General features: G+C 44.4%; 4 protein-coding genes across 4 annotated transcripts; 2 read left to right on the forward strand and 2 right to left on the reverse strand.

Annotated features, from left to right (window-relative positions):
* Window positions 1-727: 727 nt before the first annotated feature.
* THITE_2111009 (uncharacterized protein) lies at window positions 728-1,406 on the reverse strand. The gene has a single exon (XM_003651011.1). It carries the CDS (start codon window positions 1,244-1,246, stop codon window positions 1,070-1,072), a length of 177 nt encoding a protein of 58 aa, XP_003651059.1. The 5' UTR covers window positions 1,247-1,406; the 3' UTR covers window positions 728-1,069.
* Window positions 1,407-3,415: 2,009 nt separating this feature from the next.
* THITE_2086218 (uncharacterized protein) lies at window positions 3,416-4,024 on the forward strand (the record flags this gene model as incomplete). Its single annotated transcript, XM_003651012.1, has 1 exon — window positions 3,416-4,024. The coding sequence occupies one exon, from the start codon at window positions 3,416-3,418 to the stop codon at window positions 4,022-4,024; it is 609 nt and encodes a 202-aa protein (XP_003651060.1).
* A 5,486-nt stretch (window positions 4,025-9,510) lies between these two features.
* On the forward strand, window positions 9,511-11,796 carry THITE_123995 (uncharacterized protein; the record flags this gene model as incomplete). The annotated part of the gene is made up of 5 exons (XM_003651013.1): window positions 9,511-9,551; window positions 10,791-11,136; window positions 11,171-11,362; window positions 11,446-11,524; window positions 11,621-11,796. The coding sequence occupies 5 exons, from the start codon at window positions 9,511-9,513 to the stop codon at window positions 11,794-11,796; spliced, it is 834 nt and encodes a 277-aa protein (XP_003651061.1).
* A 3,431-nt stretch (window positions 11,797-15,227) lies between these two features.
* Window positions 15,228-15,829, reverse strand: THITE_116263 (uncharacterized protein; the record flags this gene model as incomplete). The annotated part of the gene is made up of 3 exons (XM_003651014.1): window positions 15,228-15,315; window positions 15,399-15,583; window positions 15,668-15,829. 3 exons carry the CDS (start codon window positions 15,827-15,829, stop codon window positions 15,228-15,230), a joined length of 435 nt encoding a protein of 144 aa, XP_003651062.1.
* Between the last annotated feature and the right edge of the window lie 10,385 nt (window positions 15,830-26,214).

The raw sequence follows: 26,214 nt of genomic DNA on the forward strand, positions 1-26,214 counted from the left end.
CGGAGACGGGGACGGTGACAGAGTCGGTGTCGCTGACGCTGACGCGGACGCTGGCACTGACGCTGTTTGGTGTCTACGTCGGTCGATGTTCGGCGATTTTGGGGAGAGAGTGAATGCGCACCCACACTCGCAGCAGCGCCGAGAGAGATCGGCGGTCGGTTGCAGGAAGTTGAGTGCGCTGAAATTTGTCGCCGAGGTCTGGAACTGGGCTGGACACTGTTCTGCACTAAATCCGGCGATAATCCGAAGCCTCGCAGCCAAAGCTGCAAACTGCGGGTGAGTCTGGAACTTTTTTGTTGCCGTGGGCCTGGGGCCTTGCTGCCATACCTGGTGTAACGCTGTCCAGTGGTGCTCGGGGAACCCTGCTTTGTGGGTGGACTGCTGGAAATACGATGGAACCGTAGTGTACACCACGCTAGTGCACGGAATAGGTACTGATTACTTCCAGTTATTCCCGCTGTACCTACACTAAATCCGCTAGGCACAGCACGCTATGGAACAACCTGGAAGTGAACTCCCAGAGCCCGGAGAAGGATGGGGCGAGTGGGCCGCTGGCCAGGCCCAGATGAAGTCCTCCGAACACTCTCTTCAGGAAGGAGCCATTCCGGACAGAATGCATTACACGTACTGAGTACAGAGCGCTATGTAGGTACTGGACGCTTTGCAGAGAAAGAATCCCCAGGCATATAATAACAGTTAACCTGCCCTTTACTTGGCAAAGGAGATGGTCCATTCAATTGCCAGTATGCTGCTCCTGCTTCTCGTCCGTGCGGATTAGGTATTGCACTATATTCCGTACACTAACGCAGCAAAGGTACCTGACCTGACGTGGCAATAGATCGCGGCCATGGATGAGTGCCCGTGGTGCGATTTGCGAATGTCTAACGTCCGATGCAGCAGTGCCTTGAGTCCAGGTCGGACAGGACAGCTCTTGCCCTGCTCGAGCTGCGGCCCGGGGGCTCGCGTGATCAACGATCAACCTCGCACGACTCGAGTCTTGAGGAAGGGGCTGGTTCTAAACGTTCTCAAACCAACTGCCACTTGCGGAGTACAATTGAGTCGCGTCCTGCTATGGTGGATTGACCGGTATGCGTTCTGTTATCCACCGTAACGTTTGTAACTTGGGAGTGTACGGATCCGTAGTGTATGTAAATGTCAAGACCACCTGCTGCAAAAGCGAGCCTGAGAAACAAGCTGCAAATGGCAACAGGGTTCTCCGGCCCGCACAGCAGGCTGCCAAGCCCATCACCCTCTGGCCCTCTGCCGATCCTGCTGATCTTCCACTCGCTGACCAATCACACCCCGGCCGCCTCCCTCCCGCAGGACCCTGACCACAGCGCGAGACGTCGCTGCCTTCCTTGCCTTCCAAACCGCCGTGCGGCGTGCCAGTACATTTTAGGCCAAAGGATCCATATGTTGTTCAGGCCACGGTGAGAAGCTGCCCAACCACAGCAGCCTCGCCCTCGGTTCGGCGTTGGCTCTGGGCCCCATCAAGACCCTAGTGTATGACGTAGCTGTGCAGCGCTAGGATGCCGTCATGTCCGATGACGGGCGGGTCCAGGGGCGGGTCCAGGCCGGCCGGCCATCCACCACCCTCCACGGGAAATTTCACAAAATGTCGCGTCATGCTGGGTGACGAGCCAGCCGGTGGGGTCTGCCTCGGATAAACCAGGCTCACTCCATCGGCGAAACGCAACCCAGATTGTGTCCAAAGGGCGGGACTTGCTCCTTCGGTTCCAGAGGTACACCGTGCCCTGCACTCTCGGCACTGTACATAACAGTCATTTCTGTGCCCAAATGTGTGGTTGTGACGATCTCTCGTCCCGTCGGTCCTGAAATCTCCCGTTAGTGTACGCTAGCGATGGATCGGGATACCGAGCCTCCACCCGCACGTGCCACCAGCGGCGTTCGAGCCGAAAGCCCAGGAACAGCCAGCCGCTCTCACACTGCTGCATGCCGTAGTGTAAAAAGGCCTGGCCGCGAATGCTCGATTCAGCACTCAGTATGGCACTGTTGGGCACCCTGAAACTACCGTAACGTTAGACACAAGGTTTGGGTCGTGTCCATTGTCGTTGGCCAATCAGGCCTCAAAATGTCGAACTGGATGAGTTTCTGGAGTGGAATAAGTGAACCGCAAGTAAACCGCTAGTCATGGCATATATGGTTTATGTGTAGAGCACAGGCCCAAAGCAATGCATACTGCAAGAGAGCAAGATGAGGGAGAGGAAAAGGTGAGAGACAAAGAAAATGAGGAGAATATGACGGGGCAAAAGCGAGAAAGAAAATAAGTCGACATACGCTGTAAGATATAAGAAAATGAGAGAAAAGGTAAAAGAAGAGAGAAGGGGAAAAAATGTGAGACAGAGAGGGAGAGAAAAGAAGGCCGCGCCAGGATATCAGAAAAGGAGAACCCAGAAAGGGGACTTAAGAAGAGTAGCTGACGACTGACCAATCCGCCTTCCCAACCTCTCACACTGTCAGCATTCGTTGGCCTCAAATCGACTTGCTGTCTTGGTTCATGGTCCTTTCTTTGCTGTGCTGTCTATCATGCATTCATCCATCTTGAAAGCTAATTATTCAATTAGCCCCATATCAAGCATAGCCCATCAGGGCAATGCTACGACAGCTGTTCCAGTCAAAAGGGGCTGCAGTGAACGGCTGTACTCGTGCCTGGAAGCAGTGGCAGCCTCTTGAAGCATACGCAACCTGTCCGGGCAACTAAAAACATGACCTGGCAGGCCCATAAGCATACTGTAGCTAGGTCTAGCTGTCCCAGTCACCATCCTGTGAACTCGTGTTCGTGCCAGCAAGGCGCCCGGGAGATGAAGTGCACGCAGGGGGTTCCGGTCTCTCACTGAAGCAAGCCGTCTGTTGGCTGGAAGCTCCCCGGGACCAGCTCATTTAAGGTGATCCGGAAATGGGGAGTCTGCGGGCACTGGCGGTCAGTCCAGGTTGTTTCCCGTCGACCGCGTTGGCTGGTAGTTACCTGGCCGCGGACCCGCGTCGAGACAGGGACCCGCGTCGAGGCAAGCCAAGGTGAGAAGCTGGAAGCCCCTCGCGAGAAATTCTTTCTCCTTCTGTTCCGCTTCTTCTCTTAGGCAACGAGGAGAGTCGAAATTGGTCGCTAACCAGAGCTTGTGGCCGATCCAAACCACCATCAGAGCCTTTCATCAGATTCCATCGAAGACAAGCAAAATTGTCCCTCTTGTCTCACCATCCTCCCATCGCAGACAAAAGTCGAGGCGAGTACCGATTACCAGACGCCGATCCAGTCACGGTTGTCGGATCGAGTTGTTTCATCACAGATGCTAACCTTGCCCGGCGTTTCCAGCAGAACAAGAACCCTTACCCAGCGCCCCAGACGTCTCTTCCGCCGTTTCAACAGCAGTTGCGGACGAAAAAAGAAAAAAAAAAAATGAGGAACTTCTTCGGCCACCGTGTTGACAACATCGACGACGACGGCGCCAACGCGGCCTTCTCGCCGAGAAACCGGCCGGCTGCCGCCCCCCAGCCCAGATCCCAGATCCCTTCCCGCCGCGTCATGGCCGAGCTCGTGCCGCCGACGAACGTCCGGGTCAGCCTCACGGGGGGGCTGGGCGTGCGCATCACCCGGACCGACCAGCCCGAGGCGACGGCCGAGCGGCGGACCGCGGACCGCACCACCGGGTGGACGTCGACGGCGCCCGAGCAGGCCGTCGTGGGCCACGGCACGACCGAGCTGCTCCGCCGCCAGCTCGACCAGCTGGACGCGCTCGCGCCGGGCGCCCTCGTGCAGTTCGCCGTCCACCCGCTGCACCGCTCCGCCGTCAGCCCGCGTGAGCGCCTCCCGCCGCTGCCCAACCCCCTTCGCCCCCTCGCTCCCGCCCCCGTCGCCGTCGCCTCTGCCGCCGGACAAGATCGAGGTGCTCAGCAGCAGCCGGTCCCGAACCGGCACGAGAGGCCACGCCTGATTGTGACCTTCCACACGCGTGTGGGCCCTGTCACTGGCAGAGTGATCTGCTGGGCTACTCGGGACGAGAACTAGGGACGGAAGGAGGAATCAGGATAAGACAAGTTGGGAGGAATGAGCCGACAGCAGCAAAGCAGCTGTTGGTGTCGCGGAGTAGTTGGGTGATTGCTTGTATCAGAGAATGCCACTGTCCGCTTACAGTGCGTTGTGGCTCAGGTTGTGGTTCAAAACATAAGGTACCTACCTATATACTAGTACTGAGGACAAACAATCTGTTTCGTGCTCGGTTCATGATGTCCTTAGTGAGGAAGTGAGCAGTGTCAACCCTGCAATTGCCTTCACAGAGACCGGGCAGACATCCTCGTGATCGTGGGTGCGCTGAAAGGAGGTTCAAAAGGCTAGCTCCGAGCCACCCGACCGGTATGGAAGGGGGTAGCATCCAGCCCAAGAACTTGGACTTTGCAGCCTTAACATAAACTGATATGCCTTTCTCTCAATTGAGCCCATGTGTCACCATTGGTCTAGACGCTTTCCGCCGCATGCTTACATACCTCCGTTCTCCGATCTTCCTTTTTATAGCGCCCAAGCGGCTTTATTGTAGAGCACGTTGACCACACAAAGCTAACCTGTCAGAACCGGCCCGGCCCGGGGCTCCGGGCCGGCCCACCGAGATTAGGATCCACCAGCTTGATGCCCAACTGCCACCTAAGACAGAGCTCCTGATCAAGGAGCTCTCCTACAATACAACAATATTAATACCACGATTGTCCCCAGTTATATACTTTACCTACATTGTAATAGCTTTATCTTCCTAAGCCTACGTAGTGGTTCCAACAATTAAGAGTCTTATTGACTCGAAAACCCGCTTCTATCTCTAGATATATAGCCCTATATATAGCGCTTAGTAGCAACTGCTATATCTTCGAAAGCTGATATAAAGACTAATATCATCCTAGCTAGCTTAGATGACTAGGTAGCTTAGAACTATAAGTTTGTCAATAAGGCTAAGCATCTTGACCTGCTTGACTACTTCGAATATAAGGCGGAGCTCCTTCTAAAGCCTATACCGGCTAATACCTATAATCTTGCCTATAAACGTATATAGTGTAAGCTCTAAGAATATATCGTCGAACTATAGGTTTCTATACTAACTATAGCCAATATAGGAGCTCTAGCCGATCTAGGAGTATCCTCTATAGGCGAGTAGCGGCCTAGCACTACGTCTATAGCCTAAGATGACGATATAGATTCCTAGACCCTTTCTAAGAACGAGGGTCTATAAGAGTAGCCTAGTATTAAAGCGTTAAACGCTAGTTAGAGGAAGCTCTATAAGGAGAAAGAGAAGTAGTTCAATAGTAATATCGCTATCGTTATTATATAAGTTAAGAAGGATCTAGACTATAAATATAAGGACTATAAACGCTAGACCAACTATCTTACCTAGATATTAACCTTTATAACTACTATAGTAGCTACTAACTACTAGTCTACCTATTTTATAAAGCGTACTGACCTTTAAATATAGTATAACAACCTTAAGAAGACTACTTAGCCAACTATTAAGACGATAACTGAGCTTCGAATATATATTTGTATATACCTTAATACGTTTAAATACCCTAGGAACATATATATTAAGGAGGCTAATTTCGAGAGATAGATTATTAAGTAGGAAAGCTTAATAGATAAAGCCTCTCTCTAGAAGATAAGTAAGGCGAAAGATCCTAGCCTTTAGTTCAACGAACTAATAGCTATACTAGAGAAGCTATTCCTAAGCTTTGTTTCACTCTATACTATAAGTAAGATAGAGATCTTTAAGAAGCTAACCTTTTAAGATATAGCTATAGAAGTTTATAAAGGTATATATCTATTCTTTGACAAAGCCCCTAGCTATATAGGAAAAGGATCCTTCCTAACGTATAGCTCTAGAGAAAAGGAGGACAAGGACCCTAAGCAACTAGAAGATTATAAGGATCGCCCTAGACGCTAAACTAGCTATAAAGAGAAAGCTAAGTTTAGCTAAACCTATTCTAAACGTAAGTTGAGTATACCTATAGTTCTAGGCACCTCTATAAGGTCCTTAAGTATATTATAGAGGTACTACGCCTATAATTACTTCTACCTAACTGAGTAGTGCTACTATTTGAATTCTAAGAACGTACTGCTTAGCTAGGAACCTAAAGAACGTGTTAAAGCGTATATAGAGGCTAATCTAAAGGCTAATTCAACTCTATAAGCAAAGGCCAACCGACTCTAGATAAAGAGGTCTAGGAGTAGCCTCGCTAATAACGTAAAGAGTGATATAGGCGAAGACCTACTATTACATTAATTAGCCGACTGCTCTAGGAAGGCTATAACTATACTCCTAACAATAAAGCCTAAGATCCCTAATATAGAAATAGCTAATGCCGACGCCCCTAAAGAGGGTATAGCTTCTAAAGAGAGTACCGCCCCCGATATAGGCGACGCCCCCAAAGAGGGCATAGCTCCTAAAGAGAGTATCGCTCCTAATGTAGGCGACGCCTCTAAAGAGGGTATAGCTCCTAAAGAGAGTATCGCCCCTAATATAGGCATCGCCCCTAATAAAGGCAATGTCCTAGACATAGGCATCGACATTATAGTATTGTTTAGCCACTAGTATATTATAAGAATATAGCGGTAGAGAGCTATAGGCAAATGTATAGCGAGCTTCGCTATAATCTTAGTAGCTTTATAAGTAGGCTAGAGATACCCTTTAATCAACTTAGTAATCCTAGACTTAGGGTTAACTATTTATATTACTAACTATCTAAGTAGGATTAAAAAACTACCTAAGTTGGCCGCGCCTAATGATTATATCTAGGTAGGCGAACACCCTATTTAGATTGAAGGATATAGTAAGATAGACGTTAAATTGAAGAATGATAAGAGTATTACGATCCTTATACTATACAACGTAGCCTACTGCCCAACCTTTGTATATAATATTATATTGTTGGAGTAGCTCAACTAACGAAGGATCTAGTAGGACAATAGCCTAGAGAGCGCGCTAAACTACCTACTTAGGCACTATAATTATATTCTCCTTAGGTATATTATAAAGAAACTTCAATAATATATCCTCGAGTATATACCTAAGGACTATATATCTATAGCCTTCGCTATCTAAATAAAGAAGCTTAATCGCTAGGTTCGCCGCTTAGAGAGTATAGCGGATGCTATAACCTAGTATCTACGCCTTAGCTATATAGGCCCAAATGCCCTCGAACACTTCATTAATTGCTTATAAGGAGGGCGTATTAAAGGCGTACTAACGTTCAAATGTAATAGCTATAGCCTTAGTAAGTCGAAACGCTAGCCTAATCGTATCCCTAGGCTATTGAACTATAGCCTAAGTAATAGGATCGCCCTAGATCTATACCTATTCTAGCTAGGCCGACAAGGCTTTAAACATCTACTATTAGCAATAGATCGCTATTTAGGTATAATATAGGACTACTATCTATACAATTGTGAGACGCTAGATATCCTAGTAGCTATTAAATATATTGCTACACTACTAGAAAGGTAGTATTAGCTATATATCAAGGTCCTAGAGTATAACAACGAATTTATATAGGCAAGCGCTATTACCATCTAGGTAGAGAGACAAGGTATCCAAATAGAGCCTTTAGCGCCTAATACGCCTATATAGAACAAGGGCGTTGAACGCTTAGAGGGTATAATCAAGGAGAAGGCTAAAGCAATAGCCATTAGCGTACAGTTGCTATAGCAACTATGGCTAGAAATCACTAGGGCTATAGTATATCTCTACAATAGGACGCCAACCTTAACAACAAAGTAGATAACGCTACTAGATCGTTTTTATACCTTCCTTGCTAAGAGGGATAGCCTAAGAGCCTTAGAGTATAAGCTGCACTAGGGGCATTTAAAGGTTTATAGCTATAAGGCTTTCGCTATAACCAATATCGCTAAGAAAAAAGAAAGGCGCTTTAAACAGCTTTGACTAAGAGCCTAAATCAGCTACCTTATAGGATACAACTCCTCAAATATCTACTACATTTAGAACCTAGCTACCAACTAGGTAGTATATATATACAATATAATCTTTGACGAGAAGTAGCGTTTCCCTAGCAATAAGGAGAACCTAGTATAAGACCATGCCTAGGTAGACCTCAAAGAGCTAAAGCGCTAGCTCAATGCTAGGGGAGTAGATAACGCTAGTTAGCTAGACGATAGCGACCTTATACCTATAATAGAAGAAGAAGGTTCTACTAAGGCGTTTAGTACACCTTTAACAACTATCAAGGACCTAGAAGAGAGCTCAACTACTATAGAGGAAGTGTTAGATACAATTATAGTAAAAGGCGATACTATAGGCACTTTCTCTAAGTTCTAATATCCAACTCCTCTACCTACTCCGCTAAACGCCCTAAGTATAGCTATATTCCTAGGTATATATATACCTAGAGCCTCTAAGGGAGTATTTTAGCTATAGGAGGCCACCTTCAACGTAGGAACGCTAGGCCCTAGAGCTACTAAATATAGGTACCTAAGGAGGGTCCTCTGTATATAGGAAGAAAGAGAGGAACTTATTTAAAAGAGTAAAAAGAAGGCTAAGAAGGTGGATAAGGCCTTTAAAAAGGAAGATAACGTCGTTAAGAGGATTACCTAAGAGGAAGTCGATCGCCTATAGTAGGAAGGTAAGCTTGGAACTATCTACTAGTCGATACTTCTATCTATACTACAATAGTACTTTAAGCTCGAAAATCATTTGCTAGGCTAGTTGTTCTTAGAAGCTAAACGCAATTATCTCTAAAGCTATAAAGTAATAAGCTCCTAGGAAGAGATTCGCTATAGCGATAAAGAGGTCTAAGGTAAGTAGATTCTAGACTATATATAGGTATATATCTATAAGTTCAATAAGAGTAGACACTTTATTAAATATAAGGCAAGACTTATAGTATATAGTAATTAATAAAAGAAGAGGTTTACTAAGGAGAACTATATAGCTATACTCACTATATAATCCTTTAGAACAGTGTTTACTACTATAGCGAGGTTCAACCTAGAGCTAAAGCAGTTCAATGTAGTCAATGCCTTTGTCAACGTAAAGATCGATAAGGACATTTATATAGAGATACTATATAGCTACTATAAGCTAGGAACTATCCTAAAGCTAAAGAAAGCGCTCTATAGCCTATAGAAATCTCTACTCCTTTAGTAGTAGGAGCTAATAGCTACTCTAAGGAAGCTAGGTTTCTAGGCTATTCTATAAGAGCCTTATATTATAACGAATAAAGGCATTATTATTTTCTTCTATATAGACGATATCGTCTTTGCCTATTGTAAAGAGGATCAACATCAAGCTAACAAGGTGATTAGCTAGTTATAAAGAAAATATAAGTTTATAGAAGGAGATAACCTCCTATAGTTTCTAGGTATAGAAGTTTATTGCAATTGTAAAAGCCGCCTAATCTAGCTTAGCTAAACTGTATATATCGAGAAGATTATAAGGCTAGCTTAGGAAAAGGGAGAACTAGAAACCCTAATAGTCAAAGGCGAATTACTCCTATACAACGATGTTACTAGCTATAGCTCTATTAGACTCTATTAAAGGAAAGTTGGCTCAATCCTATATATCGCTATAAATATATACCTAGACATTGCCTTTATAGCTTCTAAGTTTATACAGTTCAATTAGAACCTAGGTCCTAAACACTATTATATAGCTAATCGAGTATTGCAATACCTTTATCGAATAAGGTACTAGGCCCTTTAATTAGAAGAAGGAGATATCCTAATTGTAGCTAGCGATACTAGCTTCGTAGATAATAGTATCGACTATAAGAGTTTATAAGGTTATACTATTATTCTATTCGATAGGCTAATTGTCTAGTAAGCTAGTAAATAGGATATAGTAACTATATCAACTATAGAGGTAGAACTGTTGTCCCTTATATAAGTAGTAAAAGAAGGTATATTCCTTTAGCGTTTATTAGAGGTACTAGAGATCTATTTAAATAATAAGATCCTATTGATCTAGTACGATAACAAATAGATAATCTAGCTAATCAACGCCAAGGTAGCTATACTATAGACGAAGTTGAAATACATTGATATTTATAACTATTGGCTATACTAGGAAGTGTAGAACAAGAGAGTCTATATAGAATATATACCTTTGAACTAGATACTAGCCAATAGCCTAACGAAGGCGTTAGAGCTAGAGCCCTATAAGAGATTTATAGAAATGCTTAATCTAGCCGATATCTAGGCCCTTATTAAGATATATACCTACTAGAAGGTATAGAAGGAAGAGATATAGAGCTAGAAGAAGGCTCTAGCTAAATAGAAGGTTCGCTTTACAATATAATATATAGGATTAAGTCGAGTAGGCGTATAAGGCTTGGTAGATTATAGCAATAACAGAAGGACCTTAATACTATAGAATTGCTAGACTAGGAAGGACGTAGTGTTAGGAATAGCGTTATAGTTTACTAGATTTAGTAGGTCGAAGCCGGAGGCTCGACCTAGGGGAGTGTGTCAGAACCGGCCTAGCCCAGGGCTCTAGGCCGGCCCACCGAGATTAGGATCTACCAGCTTAATGCCCAACTGCCACCTAAGACAGAGCTCCTGATCAAGGAGCTCTCCTACAATACAACAATATCAACACCACGATTGTCCCCAGTTGTGTGCTTTACCTGCATCGTGATAGCTTCATCTTCCTGAGCCTGCGCAGTGGTTCCAACATAACCCCCTCGCACACTTCCCCTAATCCCACGCCCTCAGCTGACAGCCAACCCACTCAGGGTCGCACCGTCACTCCAAACAATGGCCAATATCGACTTCGCCCACCTAGGGCGGACGTCAACCCAGCGCCGTGCGCAGGCAAGACCGTCCTGATCACCAGCGCAGCCAAGGGCCTTGGGCGGGCCATCGCTGTGTCCTACGCCAAAGCCGGCGCAAGCCGCATCGCCATCACAGCGCGCGGCGGCGCCTCAGAAACCCACGCCGCGGCGCAGCAGGCAGCCGCCGAGGCCGGGCGCGCCGACGTGCAGCTGCTCGTGCTCCCGCTCGACGTGACCTCGCGCGCGAGCGCGGAGGCGTGCGCGGCCGAGCTGCGCCGGCGCGGCGGCGGCTGGGAGCGCGTCGACGTGCTGGTCAACAACGCCGCGCACCTCGCGCCCTTCGAGCCCCCTGGCCGCGTCCGACCCGGATGCCTGGTGGCACACCTGGGAGGTCAACGTCCGCGGCGCGTACGAGGTCGCGCGGGCGTTCCTGCCGCTCGTGCTGGACAGCGCGGCAAAGACGGTGGTGAATGTTGTGTCGGCCGGCGCGTTGGCGCTGACGCCTGGTGCGAGCGCGTACCAGACGTCTAAGTTGGCGGTGGTGCGCCTCGGGGAGTATCTCATGGCGGACTATGGGTCTCGGGTAGGTCCCGCGGCGCTTTTTGCTTGGACGTGTCTCGTTGTTAGAACGCTGGTTAATGGGGCGGGACTCATGATGCCGGTTAGGGATTGATCGTGCATTCGGTCCACCCTGCCTCGGTCCCAACCGATCTCGCCAGGAACATGCCGGAAGAATTCGTGAAAGGTGAGCCCCAACTGCCTCCCTGAAGTCCGGCAAGCATGTGCTGCTAACACCGTTGGTGTGGTTACGTGCGCAACGTTGGTGTGGTTACGTGCGCAGTACTCTGCAACGACAAGCCCGAGCTCGCTGGCGACAGCATCGTCTATCTGACCAGCAAGCGGCGCGAATGGCTGGCGGGGAGGTACGTCGGTTGCACCTGGGATTTTCCCGAGCTGGAGAAGCGGGAGCAGGAAATCGTGGAACGGAACCTGCTTAAGCTCCAAATGAACTTTTGATTGCGTCTAGAGCAGTTGCGCCGACGCAACGGCCCTTAGTCTGGTATCTGCGAGCCGCCGTGTTCGATGTTCCCCCGTTGCTAAGGGGCCCGTCGGCGATGCGCGACTTTGGGGCACCGTTAGTCCTTCGGATAATGGTGTCAACGTCCCTTTGACAGCCCACACCGACACCGGGAAGGGAAGCAGGAGGATTACCAGGGTTATGGAAGTTGCAGTTCTTGATTGTTCTTGCAAAATGAATTCGCGAATCGGGAAGGCTGCCGCAGAGATGAAGCGTCAAAGGGAAAGGGGGGGGAAACGGCAGGCGGCTAATTCATGACGGAAGCAGCACAAAAGTATCCCTCTGCCCGGGCGTTGCAAGAACCTTACAGGCCATCCTGGATGCCTCATGAAATTTGATCACACCCTGCCGCAGTTAACAGAGGAATGGAAGAGTCTGGACTGCTGCAGGACTGCTACAGGACACGACCTTGCAGGCGCCAAGGGACGAAGCGGTTGCACATTCGCAGCCTCAACAGAGTGCTTACGGCTGGCAACGGTAGCAGCACTCAATTTGTATGGGCCTCTGATGGCCTCGACCCCAAGTGGCTCAAAGCCCGGCCCACAGCAGAATCACAATCACAACATCATATTCAACCATCACAACATGAAAACAAGACAGACCGTTCCTTCTCCGAGACAACCCCGCGATTCAGGTTCTAGTTGCAGAGCCCTCCATGCGAGCCAGCATCCTGCCAACATGTGTAGATGAACTTGGCCGGCTCGGTGACCGGATAGCACTGCCTCGGGCTCAGCGGCTGTCTCATCACCAGGGGATTCACAGAGGCCCAGGAAGGCCTACCTGGTCGCCAGACATCTTGAGCTTCAGGTAAGTGGTGCAGGCGGCCTTGGTGGCGCTCTTGTCCTCCTTGCCGCTGGAATTCAGGCACTTGCATTCGTAGTTACCGGCCATAACGGCGCTGCGAGAATGAGTCAGCGTGGGTACTTAGAAGACGGACAGTCGGGAGGATGTTTGGTTCCCCTGGGATGCTCGTGACTTACGCCGCCACAGAGAGGAGAAGTAAGTGCCAGGACTGCGAGACGAGCCATGACGAGATAGTTTCGAGTGATGATGAGCGGTCCTGTGTCAGCGGTGGTTGGGATGATAGACGCTTGATATGAGCACTGCTGCGAGAAGTGAAGCGCAGGGAACAGACTGCTTTATATCCCAGTGGGAGTAGCCTAGACTCCTAGAGCCCTGTAGTTGACCATTTGGGAAAGTATTGCGAGAGCTGTACCAGACAATTGTCTTCACAAGTCCGGTCGGGACACTACTTAGGCAGGGCACAGCGGTGTTGGTTTGAATATTGCTGTCGTGGCTGTTGTCCAACCGAGGCTCGCCGCTCAGGGTTGCAAAACCGCAAAGTAACCGATGCAAGGTTCTACTGTCTTGTCTTTAGCCACTTCAGCTCTGACTCTATGTCCGTTCATCGAGATACAAATGGGGTGATCAATCGGTCTGGACTACCAGAGGCGAGACAAGGCTTTCCAGAGGTGGCAGGTCGAACTGCTGGTGATGTTTCCAGCCGTGTTCTTGCGCCGCAGCGGGAGGGGTTGTCGCCTGTCCGGGGGTGTCCATGTTCGGCTCCCCGCCGCCTCAGTTTATATTAATCTATTATGAACGAGGCTGTGTGCTCACACCCCGGTTAGCAAGATTGACTAGAGTAACTCATAGTCCCCTTGGAGTAGACTCTGGCGTCTGCGTGTTTATGGGCGGAAAGGCGACATTGCTGCGCTGTCTGCTCCAAATTCTAAGAGCCTCATTCAATACCTCGCAATAAACTGGAAGCAGACTGAAGAGAAGAAGGGGCGGGACTGTCGCACGCGCCATCCTCGGACATCACCCACCGTCCAGTCCCCCTTCAGTCCCCTCTCATGCCGTTAACGACATCCTCCTCAACCCGAGCTCGAGGCCCAACATGCTCCCACCCAAGTTCCTTCGTTTTCTCGGAGCTCCCCCACCAGCTTGTTCCCTGGGCAAGCAGAGAAGACTCAGCCAACCTGACAAAATCCAAGGTACCTTGTAGCGATGAGGAGTTCCTTTACATGGAGCTATGCCACTCTCCGGGTCAAGGCCGACCGCGCGAGGGGGGAACTGAAGGCTCTGAAACGGGGCTTGATCATGTTGCTGAAGAACAAGGCTCTGTAGACTGCTGAAATAAATACCTGCAGCGTTTTGCTTTCACTTTATCCTCCTTCGAAGGCCTTCCGGCCTCCCGAAGCCGGTACACCTAGATCATGACCCCTCACACCAATCTCCGTTCTGCTTCTCCCAAAGACATTTGCCGACCCATTAACAGTCGAACCCCCGCTCCCTCCTCATCGGTGCCGTCGAGATATTGCTTTATAATACCCGCAACGTGATTGGTACACCCGACCCAGACAATCGTTTGTCGTGTATGCACGGCAGTGCAAGTCCCTTGTTCTGGCACCTTTATCGTTTTCCAACAGTCTCATCATGCGCTGGGCTTCAATGTTAGCCTTCCTCTGCGCTGCCCCTTGCTTGATACATGGCAACATCCTCCTGGCTCGCACTGCTTCCACCACTCACCAAGGTCCTGCCAACACGAGCAAGTATAATCCAAGATCTGCCACTGGCCTTGTTTGAAACCAGAATCCGTGTTGCTCCCCACTGGCCTGTTGATGCTGAATGCTGAAACCAGGCTCGGCGGACATTGCTTATCGATGACACCGTGCACACTTGGGGGGGGGGGGGAAACCACACACTACCCATCCGCCGGTAGTAACCTCTCCACAGCAACATCCACATACACCTGTAGGACCCCCAACTCGGCCGTCGTCCTCGCCAGCGCGAAGCACCCGATACTGACAAGAGCACCCTTCACCCTGCAAGCCTCATAACTCGCCCAACAACAGAGCCTTCAACGACGGGCTCCCACGTGTCAGTGGTCACCGCGTGCTCATCACCAGCCCACGGGATCAGGCTTAGGAGCTTAGCCCGTCCAGGCTTAGATCAGCAGGGCTAGATTGACCTGTTGATAGCTTAGGGATGGACGGGCGGTGACTCAAGTCGCGGTCCGAGGCAGGATTGGCCAGGGCCAGGATTGGAAGTGTCAGTGCCCTCTGGTCTGGCTATCGCGATCTCTATCTCAGTGTGTGCTTCAGCTGTCGCTAACTTGGCAGGAACCGACTTTCATCGGACAAGAAGGTCGGACTTGATGTAGAGGGTCCCGCTATCCAAGAGTCTGCCCCTCGCCCGTAGTACATGACTGCGACTCCGCACGTGGTTTGCGCTAACGGACTCAATCTTTATGTGATCAGTCCCATCGCCGAGCTGCAAGGGCGCAGCGTGCAGCGGCCATGCAATCTTTGTCGTCCCACCGCCTTCATATCAGTCCTTCAGTCAAGTGAGGAACGATAGTCGCGCCGCTCTATTCAGGATCAAGCTGAGGATTGTATTTGTCGATCCCGTCGATCGGGGCGTACTTCTCACACAAGTAGCACATGTCGTTGTATGCCCTTGTGTGTGATTATGCATGTTAGCAAGTGTGGGAGGCATGGACAAATTAATGCGTCTGGGAAGCAATTGGGGCTCGACTCACGTTTTCCTCAGCAAGCAGCCTGGATGGCCGGCCGAGTAGTTGATGGCTGCCTTCAGGCTGTACAGCCGAATGCGATCTTCGAAGTCCTCCTCTGGCTCTGCAGGCTCGTAGTGGATCCGGTAGTTCTCGATATACTCCTTCCGTCTCAAAACGGAACTAAACTCGCATCTCCTTGGGGATGGGTGCTGTTAGTTACTATTGCTACGCAGAGGGGGGTGTTCAGGTGATTGTAGGTGGTTCAAGCCCGTTTGTTTTGTGCTCCCGCGAACGGCATCGCCCGGCTTGGCACTTATGTTGGAACCACTGCGCAGGCTCAAGAAGATGAAGCTGTCGCGATGCAGGCAATTCATACAACTGGGATCAATCGTGGTGTTGATGATGTTGTATTGTGGGAGAGGGAGACTCCTCAGGAGCCCAGTCTTGGGCGGCATTTGGGCATCAAGCTAGTGGATCCTAATCTCGGTGGGCCGGCCCGGAGCCCCGGGCCCGGGCCGGTTCTGATACACCCCCACTAGGTCGAGCCTCTGGCTTCAACCTGCTAAATCTAGTAATCTATAAAGCTATTCCTAACACTACGCCCTTCCTCATCTAGTAATTCTATAGTGTTAAGGTCCTTCTATTATTGTTATAATCTATTAAGCTTTATACGCCTACCTATCTTAATCCTATATATTATATTGTAAAACAAACCTTCTATTCGGCTAGAGCCTTCTTCTAGCCCTATATTTCTTTCTTCTATACCTCCTAGTAGGTATATATCTCAATAAGGGCTTAGATATTAGCTAGATTAAGTATATCTATAAACTTCCTATAAAATTCTAGCTCTAGTACCTTTGTTAGTCTATTAGCTAGTATCTAGTTTAATAGTATATATTTTATATAGACTCTTTTATTCTATACCTCCTAGCGTAGCTAGTAGTTATAAATGTTAATATATTTTAACTTCGTCTATAGTGTAGCTACCTCGACGTTGATTAGCCAAATTGTCTACTTATTATTGCACTAGATCAATAGGATCTTATTATCTAAGTAGATTTCTAATACCTTTAATAGGCGTTAAAGGAATATACCTTCTTTCGCTACCTATATAAGTACTAATCGCTCTGCCTCTATAGTCAATATAGTTACTATATCCTATTTACTAGCTTACTAGGCAATTAGCCTACTAAATAGGATAATAGTATAACCTTATAAGCTTTTATAGTTGATACTATTATTAGCGAAGCTAGTATCGTTAGCTACGATTAGGATATCTTCTCCTCCTAGTTAGAGGGCCTAGAACCTTATTCGATAGAGGTATTGTAATACTTAATTAGCTATATAATAGTGTTTAGGTCCTAGGTTCTAATTGAACTATATAAACTTAGAGGCTATAAAGGCAATGTCTAGGCGTATATTTATAGCGGTATATAGGATTAAGCTGATCTTCCTTTAATAGAGGTCAATAGAGCTATAGCTAGTAACATCGTTGTATAGGAGCAATTTGCCCTTGGCTATTAGAGTCTCTAGCTATCCCTTTTCTTAAGCTAACTTTACAATCTTCTTAATATATATAGTCTAGCTAAGCTAGATTAAACGCTTCTTATAATTATAATAAACCTCTATACCTAGGAACTATAGAAGGTTATCTCCTCCTATAAGCTTGTATTTTCCTTGCAACTAGTTAATTACCTCGTTAGCTTAACATTGATCCTTCTTATAGTAGGTAAAGACGATATTATCTATATAGAAGAAGATAATAATGCTTTTGTTCGCTATAATATAGGGCTTTTATAGTATAGTCTAGAAACCTAGCTTCCTTAGGGTAGCCGTTAGCTCTCGTTACTAGAGGAGTAGAGATTTCTATAGGCTATAGAGCGCTTTCTTTAGTTTTAAGATAGTTCCTACTTTATAGTAGCTATATAACATCTCTATATAAATGTCTTTATCGATCTTCGTATTAACAAAGGCGTTAACTACGTTGAACTGCTTTAGCTCTAGGTCGAACCTTGCTATAGTTGCAAGTACTATTTTAAAGGATCGTATAGTAAGTATAGCTATATAGTTCTCTATAGTAAACCTCTTCTTTTACTAATCACTATATACTACGAGCTTTGCTTTACATTTAACAAGGTACTTACTCTTATTAAACTTATAGATATATACCTATATATAGTCTAGGATCTACTTACCTTAGACCTATTAATTATTATAATGAATCTCTTTCTAAGAGCCTATTACTTTATAGCTTTAGAGATAATTGTATTTAGCTAAAAATAGCTAGCTTAGTAGATAATTTTTAAACTTAAAGTACTATCGTAGTATAGATAGGAGTATTAACTAGTAGATAGTTCTAAGTTTACCTTTTTACTATAGACGATCGACTTCCTCTTAGGTTATCCTTTTAACGCTACTATCTTCCTTTTTAATAGCCTTGTCTACCTTCTTAGCCTTCTTTTTACTCTTTTAGGCGAGCTTCTCTCTTTCTTCCTCTATATAGAGGATCCTCCTTAGGTACCTACGTTCGGTAGCTCTAGGGCCTAGCGTTCCTACGTTGAAGGCGGCTTCCTATAGCTAGAACGTTCCTTTAGAGGCTCTAGGCGGATATATACCTAGGAAGGCGGCCACGATTAGGGCGCTTAGCGGAGTAGGTAGAGGAGTCGGATATTAAAACTCTAGGAAGGTGCCTATAGCATCGCCTATTACTACAATTATACTTAATACCTCCTCTCTAGTAGTTAAGCTCTCTTCCAGATCCTCGAAGGTTGCTAAGGGCGTACTAAACGCCTCTATAGATTCTTCTTCTTCTACTATAGATATAAGGTCGTCGCTATCTAGCTAGCTAACGTTATCTACTCCCCTAGCGTTAAGCTAGCACTTTAGCTCTTTGAGGTCTACCTAGGTAAAGTCTTATACTAGGTCCTCCTTATTACTAAGGAAATGTTGCTTCTTATTAAAGATTATATTATATATATATATAAGTCTTATACTAGGTCCTCCTTATTACTAAGGAAATGTTGCTTCTTATTAAAGATTATATTATATATATATATATATATATATATATATATATATTCCCTTTGCTACTAAAGGCAAGCGGTCCCTCTACCTATATATACTCTACTTATATACATTGTCTACGCTATGTTCCTACAATGTAACGCGAGCCTCTCTAATTTCCCCTATCTAACTCGCTAGGACTTACCTTTCTAGCCTAGTAGCAACGGAGATATAGCGACCTATATAGCCTATTGTACGCTACTTGCTTATACAAAGCGCCCTAGCGCAAGTATTATAGTTGCTAGGCGCGCTATATACGTAAAGGGAGCGCTAGAGGCCGACCTTCCTACACCTCTTTATCCTTCTACGCCTATTGCCTACGTAGCTACTTATTAGAGGCCCCCCTATAGCGCTATCCTAGCTTTTATACGCCGCCTACATATTTTTAGAGCCTTTCGCCGCTCTCCTATATCCTACCTCGCCTTCGACGTTTAGCTTAAGCGCTAGTCGGTACTCGTATAGGCGCCCAATGCGTATTAGCTACCTTATAAACATTTAGGCGCTTCTCCTACTCCTAAGTAGTGTAAGTAGTATATATTAGTCCTAGACGCTAGGCCTTCCTATAGCGACCGCTAGGTCCTTATAGTATATCGCTAGATAGGTAACAGTTTTAAGTGCTTTATTATAGCAGTATAGTAGTATAGGCGTATCTAGCACTTCTATAACGTACTAGCCTTATGGCGTCTACAGATAAGCGTACAATGTTCTATTCAACTACCTTAAGGAGAGAAAAGGAGAAGTACAGGCTACGGTTCTCGTACACAAAGTTTTTAGGGGCTCGCGTGTAGGGGGCTCGGGCCGATATTATTCTAGGTACGAGGCGGGTCCGCCTCAGGCCTATAGCGGGCTCGTTATAGGACCGCTATAGATCCTAGGTGTAGCCCTATATACCTAGCCTAGGTATAGCCCGATCTATAATATACCCCCCCCTTCCTAGATAGGGAGCTAGTTTAGGGTATACGTAGTATAGCGCTAGGTATAGATCTAGCGTAGCGTAGGGTCGATTATAGCGAACGCCGGTGTCCAACCTAGTGTTTAAGTAGCTTAGAGCTACTGCCTATAATCCTACTGCCTAGCCGTAGGTTGTTTGTTTACCTTACTCTTATAGGACGCTAATTAGCCCCTTCCTCGCTTTATACTCTCCTCTACAGTAGCTATATCGCGTAAAGCGTACCTGTTAATCGGGTATAATAGACCCTCTACCCGTTGCTAATAAAACCCCTCCCCTTATATAAACTCGCTCTTTGTATTCTCTTCTCGTTTCTAGTGTATACTCTCTCTCTACTTCTATAACTTTGTCTTCCTTTTGTTTATATATCGACATTTCTCTTTTTATCCTACTTTATATACGTTCTTTGTTTATTACGCTTCTATCCTATATATATCTTTTACTCTTTATATTTTTTCTTACCTCCTACTTACTCTATTAAGCGTTTACTTTATATATTGTTAGCCTCTTCTTATATAAGCTATATAGTTGTCTAGTATCTATACTCTTATTGTATTAGCCTCGTCGTCGTTATTATATATTCAACTACTTTATTAACTATATCTACTATATTTCTATTTTACGTTCGACTTATCCTATAATTCTTCCTCTTTATACTTGCTTAGTCCCTTAGCTACCTCCTCTATATATATAGCTTATATATATTCTATCTACTTGCTTTGTCCTTTATAGTAGCTTCCTATTTCCTTTGCGATTTCGATACGTTCCTAAGACTTATTTACTATAATATCGGTAGTAGTCGCTTCTTTTAGAGATAGTAGCGAAGAACGTTGTCCTAAAGGGGACAATAACTAAGATTGTAATGTATATTACCCTATATTAGGCCTGCTCTAGCCCTAGACTAGAAGCTAATAGCGTCCTAGATAGAACTGTAATAACTATAGTAACTCCTTTTATTACACTATTAGTAGCTATATTGTAGAGGGAGATTCTAACGATAAGGATAACGCTCTCCTAGAGGAGGAGGGAGACATCTACCTTAATTATATCAAGTAGCTTCTTTATAGTAACTTAGTAGATTACGTTTAGGGCTAGGGAGAAAGTTGTTTAGAATATACTAAAGCCTATACTAAGTGCCGTTAAGATCTAGTACTCTAGGTAACGAACGCTTCTCTATACATTAGTCTAAAACGCTTAGTCAAGTTTTATATCGACAACTAAGCTATTGCTAAGCCTACCTAGAAGAAGACTAAGACCGAGCTAGCCTATTGTACTATCTTAATACTATAATTCAATACTTTTATATATAGCTTCTATAACGCAATTAGTATAGCTCTATAGTATTGGTCTTTAGTACGCTTTGCCTTTATATCTAACGTGCTTCTAGCCTCCTCTTTATCTCCTTCGACCCTAGGTTAGCGAAGAGCCCTAGTTCTATACTAAGCTCCTTAGGACAACCTTGCTATATAGTATTATAGCCACCTAGTTGAGTATATAGTGTAATATCTCGATTTCTCCTAGCGAGAGAATCGGTATATTACAAAGGCTATTTACACTATAGTATAGTCTTAGGCAACTGTCCTAGAGACGAATTTACACCTTGTAGACTATATTATTGTATTTACTACCCCCTTGCCTATCTATACCCCTTAGGGGTCCCGCCCCCGCCACTCTCCCTATATACGTTCCTCCGCCTATAACCTATACTATAGTCGATACCCTTCCTCCCTAGTAGAGGATATACTATATACCTATCAAATATATATATAGCCCTCGCCTTAGATCTTTCGTATCGCCGTTCTACCCTCTTATATACCTACTCCGTCTATATACTTATTCGAAGATAAGGAAGAGATTGCCGATATAGGTCCCATTATAGACCTTAAATAAGTAACGCCGCTAGTACGTCCCATTGTTTTTTTATATATAGTTCCGTTCTATCTAGGTTTAGGAAGATAACTAGACTTAGGCGTATCATAGTTTTCCTATACCTATATAGTTATATTTGTCTAAGTAGCTAGTCTTTATAGGGTAGTCTATATATAAATACAACGTTTTCTCTTCTTCTTCTAGTTCAATACTAGCCTATTATTATATTATATATTTCCCTATTCCTATTCGAACTTATCAAGTATAGTAGTCTCTAGGAAGTTCTCTAAAGGCTTCTACGTTGGTTTATTGTAATCTACCTACTTAATATATACGTTGTAGTTGTTCCCTCTCCCTTTCACGTTTCAAGCTTTAAAGATCGCTTCTACCCTATATTCTTATTAGGGAACACCCTCCTCTAATATAATCTATATAGGGTCTAGTCTCTTATCTATAACTTTCTATAAAGGGAGTAGGTTAGAAGCTACTTACTCAACTAAGTCAATATAGAAGGTTAGGTATAGACCGCTTAGTACGTTAAGCGTCACTATTAGCGAAGTCGGTACTACGACCACCTTATACTTAGCATTTAGCTAGTCGAGCTTTTTATTAGAGCGGTTCGTCTTTATATTACATAGAGAGAGCTATACCTCGTCCTCTACTTAGAACCTCTTAGCTAGGTGGCGAGAGCGGTTTATATTCGTCTACTACTACTACTATATATATACGATAGCTACTTAGGTCTACTCTATCCCCTTCTTCAAATGACGGAGGAACTTAGTGACGCAACCTTCTAAGGATGCTATAGACGTCGTTAAGATCGTAATAAGCTATATAGGGCTTATATCGAACCTATAGAGGAAGTAGTTTAGGCTTACTCTAGTTATAGACGAGTCTCTATTATTAAATATAAACTAGTAGGCTAAGAGATATTCGAGCTAGTCGTACTATATAAAGGAGACGAAGATCTAGAGGATTACCTATACCTCTTAGTTGACCCGCTCTGTCCCTCTATCTATCTAGGGATAGTAAAAAGTCGATAGGAGTTGCTCTACCCCTACCGCCTTATACAACATAGTCTAGAACCTACTTAGCTAGTCCGACCTATAGTCGGTTATAATTTAGGTTAGGAACCTATAGAAACGCCACTATACATTATAAAATCAAAGGGTATACTCTTCTACTCCTATTAAATATATTGCTTTAAGCTATATATACTTAGAGAGATGGTCGATAATTACTATAAAGTAGCTAGGCGCTTCTTTATCTCTTATAGGGAGGTCGGTTATAAAGTCAATAGAGATCTATTTCCAAAAGCAATTAAGGATAGGTAAAGGCTATAGAAGCCCTTGATATAGCTATTAGAAGATCTTACTCCGATAGCACTGATTATAGTTCCTAATGAACCGCTTTATATTAGACGATATAAAGTCCTAGTAATAATCTCTCTAGAGTATTTTAAATAGTCTATTGCACCTTAGGTATCCTAATATAGCTAAGTTATAAATCTACTAGATAATCGTAGTAGTTAGAGGCTCTTATATAGGGAGCTAGAGACGGCTATAGAACTAGAGTACGCTTTATATATTAAAGGAGTAGTCTATAATCTAGGTCTACGCTATATTCGCCTCCTTAAGAAACTTCTAAGCTCTATTGTAGATAGCTTAGAGCTAGTAAGCGTAGTACTTATCTCCGGCAATACCTTCGTTCTATAGGGTAGCGAGCTATTTATTCTCGAAGAGCGTTTCTCCTATAGATAGCTTAGCCTCCTCCTATACACTAGTCTAATATACCTTAATTAGGGGAAGTAGCTAGGCGATACACTAGTTGTCTTTAGGCTCGTCCTATTTACGTTAGAAGAGTGTATTAGGGCGTAAAGCCTAGGATCCTAGCTAGTACTTTAGCTCGAAGTTGAATAAAGAGAATATCTCTACCTATCTAGTCTATCGTTTACTAATTGGATATAGCTAAGTAAAGTACTTAAGATTCTTATAGTTGGTTAAGATAGTAAAGGGGGCTACTACGCTTCGAAGCTCTATCGACTAAGCCTTGAGATATAAGATAATAGCCAATAGCTCTTTATTATAGATAGTATAGTTACATTTAATAGGGCTTAGTTTTATAGAGTAGTAGGCTATAAGGTAAAGGACCTTGTCCTCCCTCCACTAAGACAAATATTCGCCAAATACTATACTAGAATAGTCTACTTCTATAATCGTCTCTCTCTTAGGATCCTACTAGGCGAAGATCGGCTCTAATATAAACGTAGCCTTAAGTATATCGAAGGCCTTCTATTCCTCTTTACCCTAGTAGAATAGGACATTTTTATAGGTAAGACATATCAATGGGGCTACCTTTTTAAAGAAGTTAGGGATAAAGTCGCGATAGAAGTTAGTAAACCTAAGGAAGCTCTATACTCCTTAGACTCTATAGGGTACCTCCTACTCGTAGATAGCCTTAATCTTCTCGAGGTCGGGGCGGATATAGACTCCTACCTCTACAATATACCCTAGGTATTTAACTTCCTTTACTATAAATGTATACTTCTTAAGGTCTAGGTTAAGGCCTATATCCTTTAGCTTCTAAAGGACCTTATATACCTTCTTTATATAGTTCTTCTAGCTTCTACTCGAATACACTAAAATATTATTAAGGTATACTATTATATAGTCCCCTAGTATTAGGCCAAAGACGTTGTTAATATATTTTTAGAATATTGTAGAAGTACCTATAAGCTTAAAGGGGTAGACTAGCCATTTAAATAGCCTAAACTTTATATAAAACGCTATAAAGTGCTTGTCCTCCTTAGCTATTTAAATATAATAAAAAGTAGCTTTAACGTCTAGCTTTATAAGCTATTTAGCCTTAGCTAGGGACTAGAGAGTCTCTTTAATTAAAGGGAGTAGGTACTAGTCTTACTTAGTAATCTTATTTAGGGCCTAGTAATCTATATAGAACCTTTATCCCTCTTTTAGCTTCTTTGTAAAGAGGACTAAGGCGGTCGCCAATAAGGAGCTTACTTAGATCTATCCCTTGTCTATTAGATCTACGACCTACTTCCAAATCTCTAGAAGGTAGTCCCTTAGTATATTGTATAAAGGTCCCTATAGGAGCTTAGAAGGTTTCTTGTCCAAGCTTGTCTTAAGACGGATATAATAGTTAGCCTTCCTCCGATAGAGGGGTAGACCGTTCGCCTTTTCCTTATCGAAGAGGTCGGCGAAGTCTCGTAGCTCTTTCGGTAGAGCGATCTTTAGGTCTAGGTCGGCGTTGGGCTAGGAGATAGCTGCCCCTAGTATAGTGGTTATCTTATAGATACTAGTAACGAGGAACGTATCTTAGGCTCCTTTAGACTTCTTCTTTTATACTTTATAGGCTAAGCCTATAAATACTATACTTATAATTAAGGTAGTGTTAGTTTCTTTCTACTACGAAGAGTACTTATATACCTATAAGCCACTTTATAAATTGATAGTAAGGACCTTATTAGCTAGGTCTAGTACGATCCTATAGTAGCTTATCTAAAGGAGTCCTAGAATAACGTTGTAGGCTAGTTCTAAGACTATATAGAATATAGTAGTACTGATCTACCTATCGATATCTATTACGACCTAGGCGATATATATAATTTTCTTTATAATTTATACCCCTTTGACTATAACGCCTAAGGTATAGAAAGTTAGTAAGCTTATTTACTTAATCTCTAACCATTGATATACTCTTTCGCTAATAGCTCTATAGCTCTAGTACCTACTATCTATTTATATATTTATAAAACTAGAGGAGTTTAAGAAAATGGAGATTAGAAAGGGTAACTTATCTATTCTCTCTCTAATCTCTATAAACTTGTTCTATAAGTAGCTAGGTCCTTTTAGCCCCTATATAAGACTTTGTATAAAGGCTATTCTTTTCCCTCTTCCTCTTTAGAGGAGGAGTCCTCCTCTACCTATTCCTTAGCCTCTAGCTTATTAATGTCGACCTAAGGAGCTAGCCTCTTAGCTAAAGCAAAGGGATAAGTGGCTACGAAGTGACCTTAGCGCCTATAACGGATATAGGCTCTAGCCTATTGACACGCTATATATACTTCGTTGTTTATCTATTTCGCCTATAGCGTATTTGTACCTTACTTTCCTCTATTCCGCTACTACTTTCCTCTATAGCCCCTATTAGCTCCCTCCTAGGCGGAGGTAGTATAGGCTATGTTGATCCCAGTTATCGATATATCTTTATCTATATCCTTCTCTATATCTATATTAGGCCTAGGTCGCTTGCCCTAGGACCATTGATATCGTTCCTCTAGGCAAAGGGCCTTTAGGTCGATAGCGATCTTATAGTACTTTGTAATAGCTATAGTATAGTCGTTCTATAGAACCCTCTATCCTACTACGATATACTTCAATTTCAAGGAAAGGCATCGTTATAGTCTAATAAGTTGTACTTTATTGCTCTAATTAAGTCCTCTAGCCTTCGATAGCTTTGCTTTAAAATAAATAAAGAAGGAGAAGAACGGCTTATTGTCTCTTTAGCGAAGTATATCTAGCTCTATTAAGGCTATAACCTATTTATAAGGGTCTATATAAATAGTTGTAAAGTATTTAAAGAACACTCTTAGATCGTAATTATAGTAGAGCCCTCCTAATTTATAGAAGGCTATAACCTTAGTTTAAACTCTTCGACTAAGGTTCCCCTAAATGAATACCTACTAGTTGTAGAGGCCTTCGATAAAGTCCTAGTCTACTACTAGGACATATACTATTGTAGCCCTTTAAATAGCAAAGAGTTCCTTCTTATCGTCGAAGGGTTGTTCTATAAGGAGGCGCTTCCACTATATCCTAAAAGCTACTGAAGCTATAGCGTTAATCGTCGGAGCTAGGGCGTAGGCTATCGTAGAGGCGTTTATAGTCTAAGCTATAGCGATCTAGGCTATACAAAGTTCCTTGATAGTTACGTTCTACTATACAA

Source organism: Thermothielavioides terrestris, chromosome 1 (genome assembly GCF_000226115.1).
Source record: "Thermothielavioides terrestris NRRL 8126 chromosome 1, complete sequence".
Lineage (NCBI taxonomy): Eukaryota > Fungi > Ascomycota > Sordariomycetes > Sordariales > Chaetomiaceae > Thermothielavioides > Thermothielavioides terrestris.